The 18,836-nt window shown below is 43.9% G+C and overlaps 1 protein-coding gene across 1 annotated transcript in view; it reads left to right on the top strand.

The window, feature by feature from the left end:
- LOC136634523 (mediator of RNA polymerase II transcription subunit 13-like) overlaps positions 1-18,836 on the top strand; it is a 195,983-nt gene that overhangs the window by 144,334 nt on the left and 32,813 nt on the right. The window contains exons 11-17 of the mRNA XM_066610067.1: positions 2,766-2,988; positions 4,286-4,391; positions 4,708-4,832; positions 6,958-7,057; positions 11,351-11,571; positions 12,777-12,982; positions 17,204-18,150. Of these exons, the coding sequence (XP_066466164.1) occupies positions 2,766-2,988; positions 4,286-4,391; positions 4,708-4,832; positions 6,958-7,057; positions 11,351-11,571; positions 12,777-12,982; positions 17,204-18,150 (1,928 nt within the window). The remainder of the gene's footprint in view (positions 1-2,765; positions 2,989-4,285; positions 4,392-4,707; positions 4,833-6,957; positions 7,058-11,350; positions 11,572-12,776; positions 12,983-17,203; positions 18,151-18,836) is intronic.

Below are 18,836 nucleotides of genomic sequence, written 5' to 3' on the forward strand. Positions count from 1 at the left end.
TACACCAATGGTGATCCTGGTGGTTTATTTCATTGCCAGTCCTTGCAGATCCCTGGGGCTGTGCCTGTTACTGAATGCTAATCTGGTATCCTGGTACTGGTCTGATAACTTTAATTCCGAATGGTTCCTAACTGAGTCATGGCGTCATGCAACAAATTCAGCTCCTTAACCACTTGCCTAGGGGAAGGCGGTGTAGAAATCACTCAAATAAAGTTTTGAGAACTACAGAGAAGTAATTATGTGTGCTTCTTGGTGTTGTTGGGTGGGAAAGAGTGTCCCATGCTTTTATCCCAAGCCCCCCCCCCGCCAATTTTAGTCAAGACTTGACTTGCAGTAGCCTTCTAAAAACAGTTGCCTAAGGAGTTGGGGCTCATTTGTACCCAATGAAAAGCAAGCACAATTTGTTCAGTGGTTTTATTTTTTCCCCGAGTTTTGGTAGCATAGTAAGTTGGTCAAGTCTGTGTTACCGAAACTTGGGAGTGGATTCTGCAGTGTAAAGTGGATTCTGCAGACATTGTTAGAGTAGGCACTTTGGTCTGGCAACCCAGTGCTACACCCAGGACCATTAGACACGTGGAGTAAGGCCTTGTTCATTTTGGGATGTTCCCAGATCACAGAAATGCATATCTTCTTTCCCCCTCTCCATCACAAACATACCTGAAAATCTCCAGCACAGTGAGTGGTCAGTGACGCCTTCTGGCGTAGAACATAGAACTGCATGCATAGAACAGAGTAAGATGCAATGAGTCCTAGGTCCATTCCAGAAAGCAGTTCTGCCCCAATTGGACCCTGAGGTTGCAGTCTCTAAATTCTGCTTGGGCTGCAACTCTAACCCATCTCTGACTGTATCCTCATCCATTGAAGGGGCAAATTGAACTGTAAGTCTCCCCCCCCCCTTGTGTGTGAGACTCTCTTCTGTATACACGAAGCTGCAAAATTAGGGTGTGTGAATTGCGAGCACATTTATCTCAGTGATGCATCTCCGTGTCCTAAAGTGAACTCATCACCCAGGACCAAACAGTGACAGAGTGGGCCTTCAGACATTAGCTTGCCGCATGGGAACAAGGCGCTCCTGTTTCTGTGTTAACATCTTGGCTGAAGTATAGACCTCATTTGCCCCTAAATGGGAAAGACTTATGAGGGCAACGCTCCCAATGTGATATTCTTGCACAGGAAAAGGAAGTGCAGGGAGCTTGTACATTCTGTTCCTGTGCAGCAAGATAACATCCAAAGTCGACTTTGAAAACGGAGGCTTGAATGTTATTAACCTGCCCTTCTGTTTTTACAAATTCCGAAGGCAGTCAGTAAAATCTGGTACAAATGTACAGGTTGAGTCTCATTATTCTCGTGGGTTCTGTTCCCAGAACTCACACGAATGGCAAAAATCGCACTATAGCAAATCAATTTTTTTAAAAAGTCCCTTTGCTAGGGTGATTTAAAAACAGCCTTGCTGACCTTTGTGATGCTAAGATAGAGTCATTCAGATGACAATCCAACAATCAGTCTCTCTCCAGGTGCTTAGAAAGGATTGTATTTCTTTCACTTGTTCAGGAGAGGGTCATTTGGAGAGAGAATGATTGATGGATTGTTAGCTGGCTGCCCCCTCTCTTACTCTTGTAAAGGACTGTTTTCCTTTAATTTAAAGGGCCCTTCTCATCACGTTGAGATAAAAATCTACAACAGTAAGAAAAGCATTTTAAAGGGGTGCATTTTCCCCCTTCTCCAGGGATCAGCACATTCCTTCTCATTTGCAGTGGCCATTTGTGTTGAGTCAAATCCGTGTATAAAAAAATCTGTATAACAAAGTTGGATCTGTATGTATGTTTAAGGGTTATGACCAACTTTTCTCCAGCATTCGCGATTGGGAAAGCTAAAAGAAACTGAAAAACTACACAACCCAACATACATTTTGGTGCCATAAAAATTAGACTTATTCTTGGATATATTTGGAACACTGATTCAAAAAATGGCATTAGTTTTGCCCTAACAGCTCTAGTTTTGGGGATATGTTATAGCCACCTTATGTGCTGATTCAGTCAGTAATCTAGAGCTGATACAGCCAAACGGATACCATGTTTGGAATCAGTGCCCCAGATACATCCAAAAATAGGTCTAATGTCTGAGGCAGCAGAACGAATTTTGTTGTTGTTGTTGGGCAGTATTATCAGTTCATCATCATCATCAACATTTTTTCATCAGTGTGTATGGGATATTAAATAGAATGAGAGGATAGGTCTCTCTCTGGTAGATGCAAGGGAACACAACAAAGGAAGGGGAGAGAAACGGGCAGAGAGGAATATGCCGTGTCTGTACTGTACCTGGTTAAGCTTTGTTACAGCAGGGCAAGGGCTAAGGCGTTGTGCTAAAGGTTTTGTGGAAAAGACGGCTTTTAGGAAGGGATTTGAAAGAAGAGAGGAGGTGTTGGGCTGGGCATAAGGGGGAGCATGGCAGAAAAGACAGGAGCTGTTTCAGAGAGCAGGAGACCTTTGGATGGTTGAGGGTCATGGAACTGCAGGAGCAAATAAGGAGATTTTGCTTATCTGTAATGAGCTGGTAAGTGGCTGACCCAGAATTTGAGCGTACAGATCAGCCCGAAAGTGTTTAGTAGGCAGTTGGGCATGTTCTAGTAGGAAAAACACTTTATTCTTCTAGCTATCTGAGATCCAGGGAGGGGATTATACTGGCAGGTTTCATGTGGGGGGGGGGGGGATATATCAATCTTCTGTAGTGTTGTTACTAATTTTTTCCCCGTTTCCTTTCCCCAGGCTCTTAGCACAACCTAATAAGCGGTTTAAAATCTTGGAAGAAACCCCCCCAGTGCCAGCGATGAATTATCTCGACCCCTTGTCTCTAATGCAGCAGCCTGGGGAGTGTTTGGGAGATGTGAGCGACCCCTACACCTTTCAGGACGGTGACATCAAATACAGCTTCACTGGCACTAAAAAATGCAAACTTGGGACCGAGAGGGATTCTTTGAAGAAGAATAAGGTACCCTGTCAGACTAAAGATGAGATCGCTTTAGAAAGTGTTGCGTTTTGCTCTCCCCTCTGCTTGAAAAATCTTTCTTGGAGAGGCTTATCTCTGTAAAGGCTGCCCCTTGACTAAAGAACCCTGATTTGATCAGCTGCATCATTAATTGAGTATGGGTGCGAGCTGAAACCAGTGTTGATCCATAGTGTATTTTTCAGGCATCTTAATTGATTTTCTTCTTTATGGGAAGGAGGAAAAAGGCCACCCCCCCCCCGTTTTTGAGTGCAGCTCTACAATAAGCAGAGTGGGGGACTTGTATGACATGTAGACGTGTTTGCTTATCTATCTATATATATATAGATATAAACTTCCTCCCGAAATACTAATTTGGCTTTTGGTTGTGCCTTTATCAACTTCAGTTGATTTGTCTGCTGCAGCTGTGTCTGAAGAAGCTGGGTCTAGCTTCAGTGGCCTATGCTTCTGGTCATGTCTAGCCTTGACTACAATAATATGATCTACGTGGGGGCTAACTTGAAAATGATTGAGCACCTTCAGTGGGCAAAAAATGCTGTTTCCCAGGCTGCTAACCGTTGAGCATAACACGCCAGTGTGGTGTTGCGGCCCACAGATGTTCTGTTCCACAGGTGTACACATTGGGTGCCTGTTGCATATATGCAACATCGGGCAGAAATGGCTTAGATGCAGTACCCAGACCCATATATACCTGTCTGAAGATCACCATCTCGGCTTCTGCTCCCTGGCCCTCCACTCATACAAGTGTGGTTGGACGAGACTAGAAATGGAGGCTTTTTTTACTATGGTGCCATCACTTCTTGCAAGGGGAGAGCCATGCAACCCGCCCCACACATACATAAAGTGGCTGCATTCAAACAGGCCTTAAATGTTTTTTAGCTTGATCTTTAATGCCACTCTGGGAACTTTAAAAAAATTCCTTCTGTTTTATGTTTTGTCTCTTACTGCTGAGGTTTTAATACATCTGTTTTTGTGTATGTGTTTTTTTTTGTTTTTTTCCTAATGATTGATTGTATGATTTTCCTACTGTATGGTGTAGAATGTTCTAGAAACCTATCTAAATACGGGGGGGGGGGGCTTATCTGCAGATCCCGTGTCCATGGTTTCATTTATCCACAGATTGGGTCTGTGCCCTGATAATGGCACCATTATCCATAATGATAACCAATACAAAGTAGATGTGGAACAGAAAAGCAAGCTCCTTCATTTTTTTTTTCTGTCCTCCTCTTCTTCCCTCTTTGTACAAATAGTGGCTAATTAAGTTATCTGTGTTCGTTTGCAGTCTGAAGATGGAACCGTAACAAAGGAGATTTCCGCAGCAGGTCATTCCACCACTCTGCCCGATGGGAAAGATGCAATGTCCATTTTCAGTTCTGCTCCCAAAACAGGTACAGGATGGTGTGGAAAGGGCTTTCAGTTTAAAACTAATCAAGAACCTTTCAGGAGGATTATTTTTTATCACAAATGTTAACATGTATAGATTAATGAAAATAAAACATAAGGAATTGCATCCGAATGTGTTGATTTTTATTTCTCTGTTCGTTTGTAGCTGAGGCTCCATTTGGATAATTTTAAAGAGTAAACTGAAGCATAAAAATTGCAGAAACTGTTTTCTGATTTTTTTATTTATTTTGCTGCTCCTCTTCTTGGTGAAAAGAGCACAAACCCTATTTGTTAAAGTCCTTGGTGTTTTGGTTTTTGCAGACACCCGGCAGGATAATGCCGCCGGCCGAGCTGGTTCCGGTAGCCTCACGCAAGTAACAGACTTGGCACCATCACTACATGATTTAGACAACCTCTTTGACAATTCGGATGAAGATGAACCCGGAGTAAGTAATGTGATGAGTTCAGCTCAGCCCTGTAAACCAAAGCACTGTTCTGCTCTGGGCGTACTGTCTATCTTGGGAAAAAGGGTTTGGGAGGCTCCTAGGCTTCATTTCCATTTCCAGAGCATTTCCTCTGCTTAATCTCCATGTGTGGAGGAATGTGAGGAACAGTCGAGGGCAGTGGTCCCCAAACATTTTTGCTGTGTGCTGCCCTTACCGCTGCTGATGCGGAGCTCCAAACCTGGAAGTTACGGCGATGACCTGATGACATCGTCCCCCAGCCACCATTACTTCATGGTTCAAGACTGTGGAGCGGCAGAAAAAACTGACAGTAAGCAGCTCAGAGTGGGCAGGTGAATCCTTCAAGCACTGAAAAAGGTGCTCATGGAGTTCTGCCCACTGAACAGACAAAAGACCTGAAAAAGATGCTCATGGAGTTCTGCCCACTGAACAGACAAAAGACCTGAAAAAGATGCTCATGGAGTTCTGCCCACTGAACAGACAAAAGACCTGAAAAAGATGCTCATGGAGCTCTGCGCACTGAACAGACAAAAGAAAATATTTCTTTACTCAGTGTGTGGTTGGTCTGTGGAACTCCTTGCCACAGGATGTGGTGATGGCGTCTGGCCTGGATGCCTTTAAAAGGGGATTGAACAAGTTTCTGGAGGAAAAATCCATTATGGGTGTATCTGCAACTTCCTGATTATAGAAATGGGCTATGTCAGAATGCCAGATGCAAGGGAGGGCACCAGAATGAGGTCTCTTGTTAATCTGGTGTGCTCCCTGGGGCATTTGGTGGGCCGCTGTGCGATACAGGAAGCTGGACTAGATGGGCCTATGGCCTGATCCAGTGGGGCTGTTCTTATGTTCTTAACCAAGCCTCCTGCTGCCATTTTTCAGTCGCTCTGTGGTCTTTGTGTTTCGGCTGGTCTAGGGAATGTCATGTCACTTCCATTGCCTATACCCCAAATGAAATGTCTAGAGAATGAATAGTCTGACTAATGCAGCAAATGTGTAGGGGGCAAGACCTAAACTTGGTGCTGTTCCTACCAAATTTGCCTGTGATACTCAAATGTGTTGGTATTTTACATGTCACCTTACCCCTGCTCATCATGGTGTATACCTGTGCATTTTAAAAATTTAAAATGCAAATACCTGTGCATTTTGAAAATTTAACGAACAATTGTGGAAAGCAATTTAAACAAGAAAACAAATTGACAGCTTGGGCTAAGATGTTTCATTGGCTCCATCTCCTGGTTGGTCTCTCTCAAATTGCTATGGCAGCATTCGAGGAGCAAGACCTAGATGTCAAAAAGTCTCTGCTGCTTTGCTATTCTCCAAGTTGCCCAGGACCTGCTATGGGTTGCTTTTTGCAAGGGGTGGGGAGAAGCCAGGCCTGATGTTTCTTCTGTAGTCCTCAAAATGGCCATCAGGTGGACAGATGCCAATCGCTCAAAGGGAGTTCCGTTCACTCCCTCTCCTGATTGGTTGGTTGTTGGCAACCTTCAGTCTTGAAAGACTATGGTATAAACCTACAGCACCCAGTATTCCCAGGCGATCTCCCATCCAAGTACTAACCAGGCCTGACCCTGCTTAGCTTCCGAGATCAGACAAGATTGGGAGATAGTGTTCAGTATAGGGAGATGGTTGGCAACCTTCAGTCTCGAAAGACTATGGTATAAGCCTACAGCACCCAGTATTCCCAGGTGGTATCCCATCCAGGTACTAACCTGATTGGTCTTTCTCATTTTACCTTGGCAACAGCCCTCCCTGCTGCAATCACCTGCCCTGGGCTGCTCCTCCTTTTATCAGGAGAGGGATGTGACCCCCCCTCCTCCTTCCATTTACTAAACAAACAAAATCTAACAATTCTTGAGTACAAAAGAAAAGCTTATTGCTTTTGCAGAAAGGGAAAAAAAAAACATCCTGGTAGTTGTGGTTAAATTTTGTTTGCATATATGTTAGTTTTTACATAGGTTTAAAAACATACTTGTACTATCTATTAATATAGCCAACCTTTAATATTAATTAAATATTAATATAATGTTGATATTAATATTAATATGATTTAAGAGATTAAAAAGCATCATTTGCTTTAATGAGTCACTAAAAAAATTCCTCTCTCTAGGCTGTATCACCTGCCTTGCGGTCATCAAAAATGCCTGCCGTGGGGACTGAAGAACGCCCCCTGGGTAAGGATGGGAGAACAGCAGTACCTTTTCCGCCAAGTAAGTAGCCATGCATGACCAAAGCATTGTGCCCAGATGAAATCAGCACTGTGATGTCTCTTCTCTTGTAGGACTGTCTAAAACCACAACGGTTGACTTCTCTGAAAATTAGAAGTTGATAATGTAATCAATTTTTTACAAGGCAATTTCTTTTATTTTTTAAAGTTCTTGATGTGAACATGAGCAAACTGGGCTAATTTTCTTGCAGTTTTCCTGATTAAAGACTCAGAAGAATTCTTGCAGGCTTCCCAAAGGCACTTGTTTGGTCACTGAAAAATCAGTGACTGTGTACTATCAAAGGGTTGTCTTTATGTTCTTCATTCTCCTTTTTAATAGAAGCTATTTCTATGTCCATGGTATAGCCTTCCTGTATCTTTTCTCTGCCACTGTAGCTGTATCTGACAGTATACTGTATATGACAGTAGCTGTATCTTTTCTCTGCCACTGCCCGCATAAACCAGTTACCAGCTGGCTTGTTGAGGCACCATATTCCTCCCCGGATGCAATTGTACAGGGAGAAGGAATTATTTTCAATTTGAGCTGTCTTCTTTTTTCGGAGTTACCCGTTTTAAAGCGGAGATGGGATTGACTACATCTAGTACAAGCCAGTGGTTTCCAATTGAAACTGTATTCTATGTCTTCATTAAACCGATAACAAAGGGAGGAATTAAGCTAGTCAGAGTCCAAGCTACTTTTTCTTAGCATGCCTTAATAAGCTGAAGTCAAAAGGCATTTGATATGTTCACAGGTTTTGTATCCTATGTGTCAATTTCAGTGATGGGTTCTCTCCCCCCTCACCATGGCAGAAACCATAGAGCAGCCATTTTTAACCACTGTGCCATGGTACACTGGTGTGCCGCAAGTGATCCCCAGGTATGCTGCAGGAATTTGGGTCATTTATTAGTAGGGCCGTTGGGGGATGTGAGCCCCCTATTGATAGCACAGTGTGCCTTGTCAATTGTAAAAAAAACTGATGGTGTGCCTTGACCATTTTAGTGCCTTGCCAGTGTGCCATGAGATGAAAAAGGTTGAAAATCACTGCCCTTTTGAGATGCCCTTTTGATGTGGCATTTGATGTGATGCCCTTTTGAGATGTGCAGACATGCCCCCACCCTCCCTACAACCTGTGCATATGTGATATGCTTTAGGAATGTCTTATGTGTATTTGGCAATAGTATTTTTGTGCGATACTAACAGATGTCATTGTGAATTACAAGATCCTTGGCTTCGGAGGGAAAGGTATTGGGGCTCCTCTAAGCAGAGCCATCATTTTGCTGCAAATTATTCTCGAACGTTATCTCATTAACTCTTGCTGGTAATGAGAACAAATTGAGGGGAAAAACCACAGTGTCACAAGAATGAGTCAGAGAGTTTTATGGACCCATAAAAGCAACCCTGATTTACTCAAATGCAGAAATATGAAGTACACGGAGATTGGATTTTGACAGTTTTAGTAGATCTATGGCTTTTTAAAATATGCAAGGCTTTCTCAAGCATGACACATGTGAAAATGAATAATGATACCCTGTTGGTTCTGTGGGTTTATTTAATTAAACATTTTTTCTTATTTCTCTCTCTCTCTCTCTCTTTATTTTTTAATGGCAGTGCATTGCAGATTTTATTTTATTTTAAAGGAACCCCAAAAGAAAATGGGCCTATTGTGGAGTGGGGTTGGGAGAGGGTTAAATAAAAAAAGCTTGCCCCTTTCAGGGTTCTGTCTTCTCTGGTTGTAGCAACTCTAATCATGTGGCTGGTGAAAAGAGCTGACATGCCTCTGAGATGTCACCCAGGAAAGCCTTCTGCCTTGTCCTCATAGACTGGGATGTGAAGTTGAAGTAGGGCGGAGTTACTGGTCAATTGGTTAGTCAGATATGATCAAGTAACTTCATTTGGGGCAGGGACTTGGCTGTTTGTTCACTCTGTGTAAAGTGCTTTTTATGGAGATGGCACTGCCTGGATAATAAATTCCCGCTGCTAGCAGGTTCCATTCAAGCAAGACTATCACCATGCAGTTGATGAAACTGCCTTTGATTTCATTATGATATCATTTGTTAACCAGGGCTGATTGCCTCCTAGCCCTGTGACTGTCGGGGATAAACCAAGGGCACAGGTACCCACTGGGTCATGACTCGACTCAACCGAAGCTGACTTGCCTGTTCTTGATTGGCTTCTTCAGCTTCTTTTATCTTGCGACGACCTATAATTAGCCAGAACTCAAAAATAAGCTATAAAATGCCTTGGAAAACAAGAGCATATGGACTGGTGGTTGAGCAAACCATCCAGAACCTGGCTGAGAGATGCACTTTAATGAAGATTTGGCAAACATATCACCAGTTCTTAGAAACTGCTCTCTTAAGGGAGGGGAGAGAGGGGAAGTACGCTTAATATAACGTACTATTTTTATTTTTTAAGTTCCACTCGAGTGTAAAGATAGTGAGGGATTGCAGTACAATTTCTTCTGATATTTGGCTGTTCTCTCAAAGATGCCCAAAGGCAAGGTTTCTAATTACCAAGCTCCATTTCAGTAGTGGCAATAGCTTTCTTTTGTAGTCTGTCTAAATTGGGTTATGAAGCTGATGGAGAATTTTTGCAGGTTTTTTCATTCTTGGCAGACTTCCCCTTGCTTTGTGAGAAACTCCGTCTGCGTAATTCCCCCCCCCCCAAGTTTTGGGATCAAATTGCTTTCCAAATCTAGGGATCCTGGGCAGTGCTGCTATGCAGCTCCACTGTGCAAGCCATTTATTTAGTAAACAAGATGGAAAAAGCAGGACATGTTAACCTACAGTGTAAATATTTGAATGCTTTTTTCCAGTGTTTGACCTGAAGAAGGTCAGTTATAAGAACATAAGAACAGCCCCACTGGATCAGGCCATAGGCCCATCTAGTCCAGCTTCCTGTATCTCACAGCGGCCCACCAAATGCCCCAGGGAGCACACCAGATAACAAGAGACCTGCATCCTGGTGCCCTCCCTTGCATCTGGCATTCTGACATAACCCATTTCTAAAATCAGGAGGTTGCACATACACATCATGGCTTGTAACCCATAATGGATTTTTCCTCCAGAAACTTGTCCAATCCCCTTTTAAAGGCGTCCAGGCCAGATGCCATCACCACATCCTGTGGCAAGGAGTTCCACAGACCAACCACATGCTGAGTAAAGAAATATTTTCTTTTGTCTGTTCTAACTCTCCCAACTCTCAATTTTAGTGGATGTCCCCTGGTTCTGGTGTTATGTGAGAGAGTTGACCTGAAGAAGGTCAAAGTCAAAACTTTACTTGAAAAATGGCTTGTATTCAAATATTTGTGAATACCTTGGTTCCCAAATTTAACGGGTCTGTGGTGCCCTTTGCACCCACACTGTCTGGCCTCTTCTTTCCAGCTCACCAGGCTGGCATAGCGCAAAACCTCATGAAAATGGTGTGCTGTGTCAGCCTGGTGAGCCAGGAAAAAGAGGCCACAGTGTGCCCTTGTGAGTGTGCTGTAGCACCCTGGGGTGCCCCAGTGCATACTTTGGGAACCTCTGCTTTAGGCAATGATGTCATCGCCAGTTACATACAGATTGGGAGGTCCAGATGTGTTGCAACAAATATGAGTAAAAGACTCAGGGTGGAAAGGAGGGGTGTTCTGAGTGCACAAAGCGTGTACTGGAGCTCTGCATGCTGAGCCGAGTCTCCTACCATTGCTTGTTGCGTTGTATCGCTGGTCTTGCTGCCAGGCAGTGGGGGTCTGGGGGTACTGCATGTGCCATCAAACACCACCTCAAGTTCCACCAGTGGTATGAGTAACACTGGTTGAGAAATGCTGCTTTAGGGACTAGGACAATTGAACATCAAGAAACAACCTCTCCGTTCCTTTAAACAAAAAATTGTGCTTGTTCGTGCTTTCTCGCTCAGATGTCTTCCTTGGGAGTCACTTGAAAAATAAGTAAATTACTACTTTGATACTGCCCCGTTTGACTGATGTTGTGTATCCATTTGTTGCGTTTCTAACCCACGTTATGAAACAAGAACTCTGGAGCTAAATGTAATAGGGCACTACATAGCTGGGGTAAAGCATTTCATGCTCAAGGTTGAATATGACTGTTTTCTGTGAGATTTGACCCTTCTGTGAGGCTAACATTGGGTTTAATATGGCTCATTCTGAAACCAGCAGGGAGTTTGCATTCTTTATCTATTTTCTTTTTATGCTGAGCTCTTAATGTTTCGCTTCTCACTGTTCTTTTGTGCGAACTACCTTTTGAGCATCACGTGGAAGGTTCATTTTGTAATGCTTAAGCTTTATCATCTTTTTAGCTGTGGCAGATCTGCAGAGAATGTTTCCAACACCCCCTTCCTTGGAGCAGCACCCGGCTTTCTCCCCTGTGATGAGCTACAAAGACGGCATCAGTTCAGAGACGGTGACGACACTGGGGATGATGGAAAGTCCAGTGGTCAACATGGTTACAACACAGCTCACAGAGTTTAAAATGGAGGTGGAAGATGGATTAGGCAGCCCTAAGCCAGAAGAGATAAAGGTAACGAGCCGAACCCTTTGGAAATATAGTTTCAATATGGGTGTATTGATAAGGATGAGAAAGTCACTGGTTTTCATAGCTCTGAGCTAGCTAGAAAGTCATTGGTTTTCATATCTCTCGTATACTTTCACCGTAACTAAATCTGGGGTTTAGGACGGGAATGAAGCTGCTACCTTCGGAAGGGTAGCACCAGCATGTGTGTACATTCTTATGGGAGGACGATTTGAGGATGAATTATTAGCCCCAGATGGGAGCAGTTGGAGGGATTGATTGGAAGCTCTTGTGTGTTGAAACCAACAACTGGGGTGCCTACTTTGTCCAGTACAATTAGGACCCAGTTCTGTCCAACTTTCCAGCACTGATGCAGCCATGCCAGTGGGGCATGTGCTGCATCCTGCAGTGGGTAAGTGCTCACAGAGGCCTCCTCAAGATAAAGAGACATTTGTTCCCATATTTTGGGACTGCGTTGTGGCCGCATTGGTTCTGGAAAGTTGGATAGGATTGGGCCCTTAATACCCTGCTTTGCAGCTGGTAGAATTCTCAGAGCAGAATTAAAGCAATAAAACATACAGCTAGTAAAAATAGTTATGTGTTAAGCAGAAAAAAGTCATTAAGGCAAACAAAGTCTAAAAGGCCTAGGCTCACAATGCTGGGGAAAAAAACCCTTGAGGAGGGATGCACAGTGACAATAGGCCACAAAGTCCCAGCCCATATGCTCCCTGTAATATGCAATAACAAAATGCATGAATTGGCATTATGTGGTGTACTTCCCCGTCTGTACTGGACTATACTGGCTGCCGTAGGTGGTGATGTAAGAACATAAGAACAGCCCCGCTGGTTCAGGCAATAGACCCATCTAGTTCAGCTTCCTGTATCTCATAGTGGCCCACCGAATGCTCCAGGGAGCACACAAGAAATCACATGATGATGTCACATTTGATGCTCTAAGTTAAAGGGGAGAAAAGGGAGGGGACTTGAATGTCCTGTTTGCTTAGCAGCTGTCCACTGTTTCTGACATTTTAGGAAATGTCAAGCCCCACTTTTTGGGGGGAGGGGGTCCTGTGCAAAGTGAGTATCCTGTGTCCCAACTGGGTATTGCAGGTTCCAACTGGGATTGCAGACCAGAAAAATCACCAGAGTTGGGTCTGTTGATAAGATATTGAATTGAGTTCAAGTAAACAACACAGTTGCCTTTGGCTTTGCAGGATTTCTCTTTTGTGCACAAAGTTTCAACTTTTCAGCCCTTCGTGGGCTCCTCCGTTTTTGCCCCTCTGAAAATGCTACCAAACCAGTGCCTGCTACCTCTGAAGATTCCAGAGACCTGTGTCTATCGGCCTTCCTGGGCCATCCCTCCAAAAAGCGAACAGCTCCCTCTTCCGCCTTCAGCCGCTTTCATCCGAGATGGTTACAAGTAAGTACAGCGATGGGAACAGAAAATGGGGTTTGCGCGTTTCATGTTTTTCTTAGATCTGACTTATTTCTTCCTTGGGACTCTGCTGACATTGTCTCTAAAAACAATGCGCCACATTGCCCGTGAGAGGATTGACAAGCATTGTGCTTCCTCAACCGTCGTGCCCACTGCCAGAATACCTCAAGCTGTTTAAAGGCTCAGGCAACCCTCAGCGTCATGTTCCCATTCTTCTTTCCCCTCAAGTGTGGCTCTTGGGGACCTTTGCGCACACCCAGTCCTCACCAATGCTGTGTGGTTTGCTTTTCTTTTTTAGAAGCTTATTTACTTCTGCTTACCCAGGGAGTCCCTCCCCCCCCCCCCCCCAAAATGTATGTAGAAACCACTATCTGATTTGGGGGCAGGCCTGATTTCATTTCTGTTCTGATGGGCCCTCAGCCACCTGTACTTGCAGTTTATTTGTATATATAATTGTTGAAATAGTCAGATGTGTTTCTTTGTAGGCCATGTACTTAGATCAAAATCTTAGTGATGGATGCCATAGATCTGTCTCCTGTTACTGTCTCAAGCCCAAAGTCATCAATGCTAGTCAAGTGACTGCTTAGTATCTGTTGACCATCAAGCCCTGAAGAGTCCTACATTTCAGGACACCAGTTATTTCACACCATCTTTTTTTTTCTAAACAGGATGTGCTAGTTGCCTCTCTTTTACTGAGCTCCAAAGGCACAGGTTTAAGAGAAGTCTGAAATCACAGAGAAAAGGGAGTGACCTTTTTCCTCCTCTTCCAAATGTGATTCTCCAGCCATGCTCAGTTCTTGGCTCTATGTCTTTGCTTACAAGTAGAGCAGCTCTTGACTAATGAGCTGCTCGTGGCTTGCAAGGAGCTGTTGCAGTGGATCACTACCATCATTTCGAGCCCCCATGACAGTTGCTTCCTAGTCTCCTTCCCTGGAATGAGCCCTGTGTCATGGCACCTTGAGATTCTCAAGGAGACAGGTGAACCCTGAGGGCCCTGCAGTAGCAGGCCAGGCTCACAGCTGCAACATGAAAAGAATCACTCTATTTAATGGATTTGTACCCTAACTGAAGCCTCCCCAAGGCATCTAAAAGATTTATCAAGTACAGTGGTTTCATGACTTCATAGACATAGGTGTAAGTATGACTGACTGCTGGGGATGGCATTGACAGAAGACCATTGCGTATCTTGGCTCTGTCAATCCTTAGAGCAGTGGTTCTCACACATTTAGCACTGGGACCCACTTTTTACAAAGAAAATCTGTCAGGACCCGTCAGAAGTGATGTCATGACCAGAAGTGACATCATCAAGCAGGAAAACTTTTAACAATCCTAGGCTGCAATCCTACCCACACTTACCCAGGAATAAGTCCCTTTTACTAGCATTGTTAAAAGAATATGCACAGTACCATGGTAAATGTAAAGGTCAGTAACATTTCCCCAAATGCAGTCACATACCATGGGAGCATCAAGTCAAATCTATTAAAAATAAAACCTTGAAATGAATGGGGACCCACCTGAAATTGGCTCGCGACCCACCTAGTGGGTCCCTACCCACAGTGTGAGAAACACTGCCTTAGAGGGCTTGTATCAACACTGAACATTTGTCTCCCTTTGTACCTCTTTCCAGTCATGATCTCAAAATCTGTGCTTCAATCCTGTGCGCTCTGTAATTGCCACCAGTACCTTGACAAGGAATTAATTGCAACACCCCAGTTTCATACTTCACGTGCAATTCAACCCCAGTTGCTGATTTTTTTCAGTACAGCAAGAATTGAAACTCTTCAACACCTAACCGCCCCTACAAAAAGCTATCCTATAGTGCTGGATTCCCTTCCTGCAGTGAATTAATTTTAGAAAGGAAGTCACTTGCATTTCGGTATCAGTCCGTTTATATCAACCATATGCTAGCTCTCAAAAGAATTGCAAAAAAGAAGAATTTGAAGCCCTTGACACTGCCTAGGCAGCAGTTTTAATTCCAGATTTTCTGTAACTTCGAACGACTTCCCCAGGCCTGAGCTTGATTATTAATTGTAGGTGTTTATTGGGATAAAAATCTCTTCTTTCCAGTGTAATCCAATTAAAGCGAAAATGATTACTATAAGCTTCTGCCAAAGAGATGATTGATAATCAAGATTTCTAGGTCACCTTTTTTTGCTACTGGAAGGCGTTACCTGTGGTTTGTTTCAGCTTCTCCTTTTGAACCGGTAGACTTTTTTCTTGTTTCTTCCCCCCCCCCTTCCTCTCTTCCCCATTTCCTCTAACTGGCACTCGGGTCTGTTAGAAATAACAAGAAAATTATTCTAAAGAATCAGAATCCATTGCATTTTCTTTTCAAAATTGCTGGCAAAATGGGAGTGCAGAAATGAATATTTAAACTCTGGCATTAAGCAAAAATCGTATGCAGGAGCGTTATACTTAAAAAGGGGGTGGATAAATCCACAGGTTTCCACTCCTTCATCAAGGGAGTGATTGCCATCGTGAGCACATTTCTAAGAAGTGCAATGCAAGTAGGAACAATTTATTTATTTATTTATTTAACCTTTATTGGCATGAACAATATCCACTAAAAGGAACAACTTATGTGGAGATCTTTATCAGCATTGTCCTTAATTCTGTGGCAGGAAGTGGGGTGTCTGTGTGTGGTGTCGTGTCACAGTCTGGAAGTTGCGTCTTTTGGAAATAGTGTCGAGTCCTGTAGAGATTGGACAGTTAATGGCAAAATTGTGGGTCACCTGCAACACAAGAGGGGGCCTATAACGAAAGGTTGCATCTTCCCAAATGTAATGTCCAAGAGCCTCAAGCAGGGAATATTCCCTCTCTCTACTTTGTTGCCCCCTGTGTTCAGTTGTGGCTTTGTCTCAGCTAACATCTCAGTATTCCATGGTTCCTGGGAGGGGGAAGACAACAGTGAGCAATTCTCAGTTGGCAAAAGGCTATGTGTTTGGGTTGTCCCCTTTTTAAAAAATTATGGATGCATCTACTTAGGGAGTCCCCAGAATGCATACAAACCAGTGCCTTACCTGCTGGTGGCCCTGTTTTCACCTATAGGGACTCAACCAGCTGAGTCAGTATATAGAGACATAGACAAGAGCTGACCTCTTCCTCTGCAACTGTGGCATAAGGAAAGCATTGTTCAAAGAATGCTTTGCCAGCAGGCAAAATGGAAAGGGGGAGTGGGAGGGAAATGGCATTGCATCATTTCAGAAGATTTACTTTGAGTCAGGGAGAACTTCCGTAGGTATGAATGGGTAAAAACTGTGCAAGTGTCAACAGTTAAGCCAGTACAGTCTTGTTTTGCCTCTCTTGCTTTCAGCTGCACAGGTGGCCAATTTGTCTAAGAGTGCATTTCAAGATGTTGGCTTTTGCACCCTGTTCCTAAGCCCTTTATTGCTTTAAAAGTTCTTTGAACTGCCTTTCTGTACGTGACTGTTCACCCAGTAAGATATTTTAGGGAGGCCAGCTTGTGAGTCCTGCTGTTTGAGGCTTGGTGTTGGGGAGAATCTGTGAGAAGGTCTTCTCAGTGGTGGCCCCTGCCCCACACAAATCTTGCCCCATGAGGCAAACCTTCTTTGCTAGCATTCCGATACTTTTACTGAAATCCTTTCCAGACTTGTTAAAATTTTTTGCCCTGTCGTGGAAAAGTTGCTATATGGGTTTTTATTTGACTGTGTCTGTTCATCATTTTATCACCGTTGAAAGGACTGTGTGTGTTGGTTGTGTTGTGAGTTCAGTGTTGTATGCCACCTCGAACCTACACTAAGAAAGGCAGATTATAAATCTTTTAAATAAGCTTCATCTATATTGAAAAGCAAGTCCTTTAAATCCTGTTGTTCTTTAAGAACAGAGCAATGTGTATATGTTCCTATAGCTCAGAGTGATTTGCAGTGCTTCCCTTGTGGATCTTTGGTTAGGTATAGATTTTGAATTCCATGTTTCCTCCCAAGTATTGCAGTGCCAATACTGACCATCCTGTTTTTTGTGTGTGAGTTCACGGTTTTAGTCCATTTTTCACTCTGTTCTACACTGTCAGAGTCTGTGATTGATAAGATTGTCTGTGACATGCTTTGGAAATGTCTTCAGCTCTCATCACGGGAGGGCTGTTCGTTTCCAAAGGCCTTTGTACTTACCTCCCTGCTAGACTAACACTGTTTGAAGAAATTATAAGCTCAACCAGATATCCTTTCTTGTTTTCTTATCTGCTTGTAGCAACGTGCCCAGTGTTGGGAGCTTGACAGATCAAGATTATCTTCAGATGAACACACCCCAAATGAGCACCCCGGTGACGTTAAACAGTGCAGCCCCAGCCAGCAATAGTGGGGCAGGAGTCCTGCCTTCTCCAGCCACTCCTCGTTTCTCTGTCCCTACACCACGCACACCCAGGACCCCAAGGACTCCTAGAGGTGGGGGCACAGCCAGCGGACAAGGATCTGTAAAGTACGACAGCACAGACCAGGGCTCACCAGCCTCTACACCCTCGACCACCCGGCCTCTCAACTCTGTGGAGCCGGCCACTGTCCAGCCGATTTTGGAAGCCCACAGCCTGTACGTCACACTCATCCTTTCGGACTCCGTGCTGAACATCTTTAAAGATAGCAACTTTGACAGCTGTTGCATTTGTGCGTGCAACATGAATATTAAAGGTGCAGATGTGGGGCTGTATATCCCAGATTCGTCCAACGAGGACCAGTATCGGTGCACTTGTGGATTCAGTGCAATTATGAACCGCAAACTGGGGTACAACTCGGGGCTGTTCATCGAGGACGAGTTGGACATCTTCGGTAGGATGTCCGACATTGGCCAAATCGCAGAGAGGAGGTTGATGATGTGTCAGACCACCTTAATTCCTCAGCTAGGAGAGGGTTCCAGAAGGGTTCAGGAGCCCCCCACGAGCCTCCTCCTCCTCCTGCAGAATCAACACACCCAGCCTTTCGCCTCTCTGAGCTATCTGGACCACCTCTCTGCCAACAGCCGGCAGACGCTCCCGTACACGAACTGGAGTTACGACAGAGTTCAGGCAGAGAGCAACGACTCCTGGATCGAGTGCTTCAACGCCTTGGAACAAGGCCGGCAGTATGTGGACAACCCTACTGGTGGCAAAGTGGACGAAGCCCTGGTCAGAAGCGCCACCGTTCACTCTTGGCCTCACAGCAACGGTATGTTTTTTTGTTCTTTTTAGAATAATGCTTTTATGTGTTGAGCATCATTTTATTACAGTGTGTAACAAAATTTGAACAATTTCAGGTTCATCTGAATGTTTGTTAGTTTTAGTGCAAAATAGTGCTGCTATTTTTGGCATAGTTTCAAAAGTTAAGATGCAATTTATGCTATGCAGTTATATAGTATTCACAGTGCATGAGGTAATAGAATGCAACACAAAATTTAAGATAACCAAAAAACTTTTGATGATACAAAAAAAAATTTAAGATTACTGTTGGAATCGGGGACTCTGAATTGTATAAGAAATGTTAAAAGTTCAACCACGTTGTTAAAAATCACAACATAAACAATATTTGTGTTGCATAGTGTTATTCAGTGTCATTGCATAATGGCAAAACAAAATCCATAGAAGCGCCAAGAGGAGGAATAAATAAGTAAGTTGGCGTGGAATGTTAATGACAAACTTGCTGAAACGTCTGCTTCCCCATTGTCAGGTCAGCAGGGGAGGATAGCCCTTGCTTTCCCTATAGCAGAGTGGCTGGGGAGCGTAGGAAGACAGCACAAGAAGCAGGCGATCCCAAACAGAGCCAAAGAAGCAGACATGGGCTTGTTTGTTGCAGAAGCAGGTATTGGTAAAAGGAGCAGGCAGAAGAGTAGTCAGTCAAACGGTCCAGAAGTCAGG

The sequence above is a fragment of the Tiliqua scincoides genome, chromosome 14 (assembly GCF_035046505.1).
Source record: "Tiliqua scincoides isolate rTilSci1 chromosome 14, rTilSci1.hap2, whole genome shotgun sequence".
Taxonomy (NCBI): domain Eukaryota; kingdom Metazoa; phylum Chordata; class Lepidosauria; order Squamata; family Scincidae; genus Tiliqua; species Tiliqua scincoides.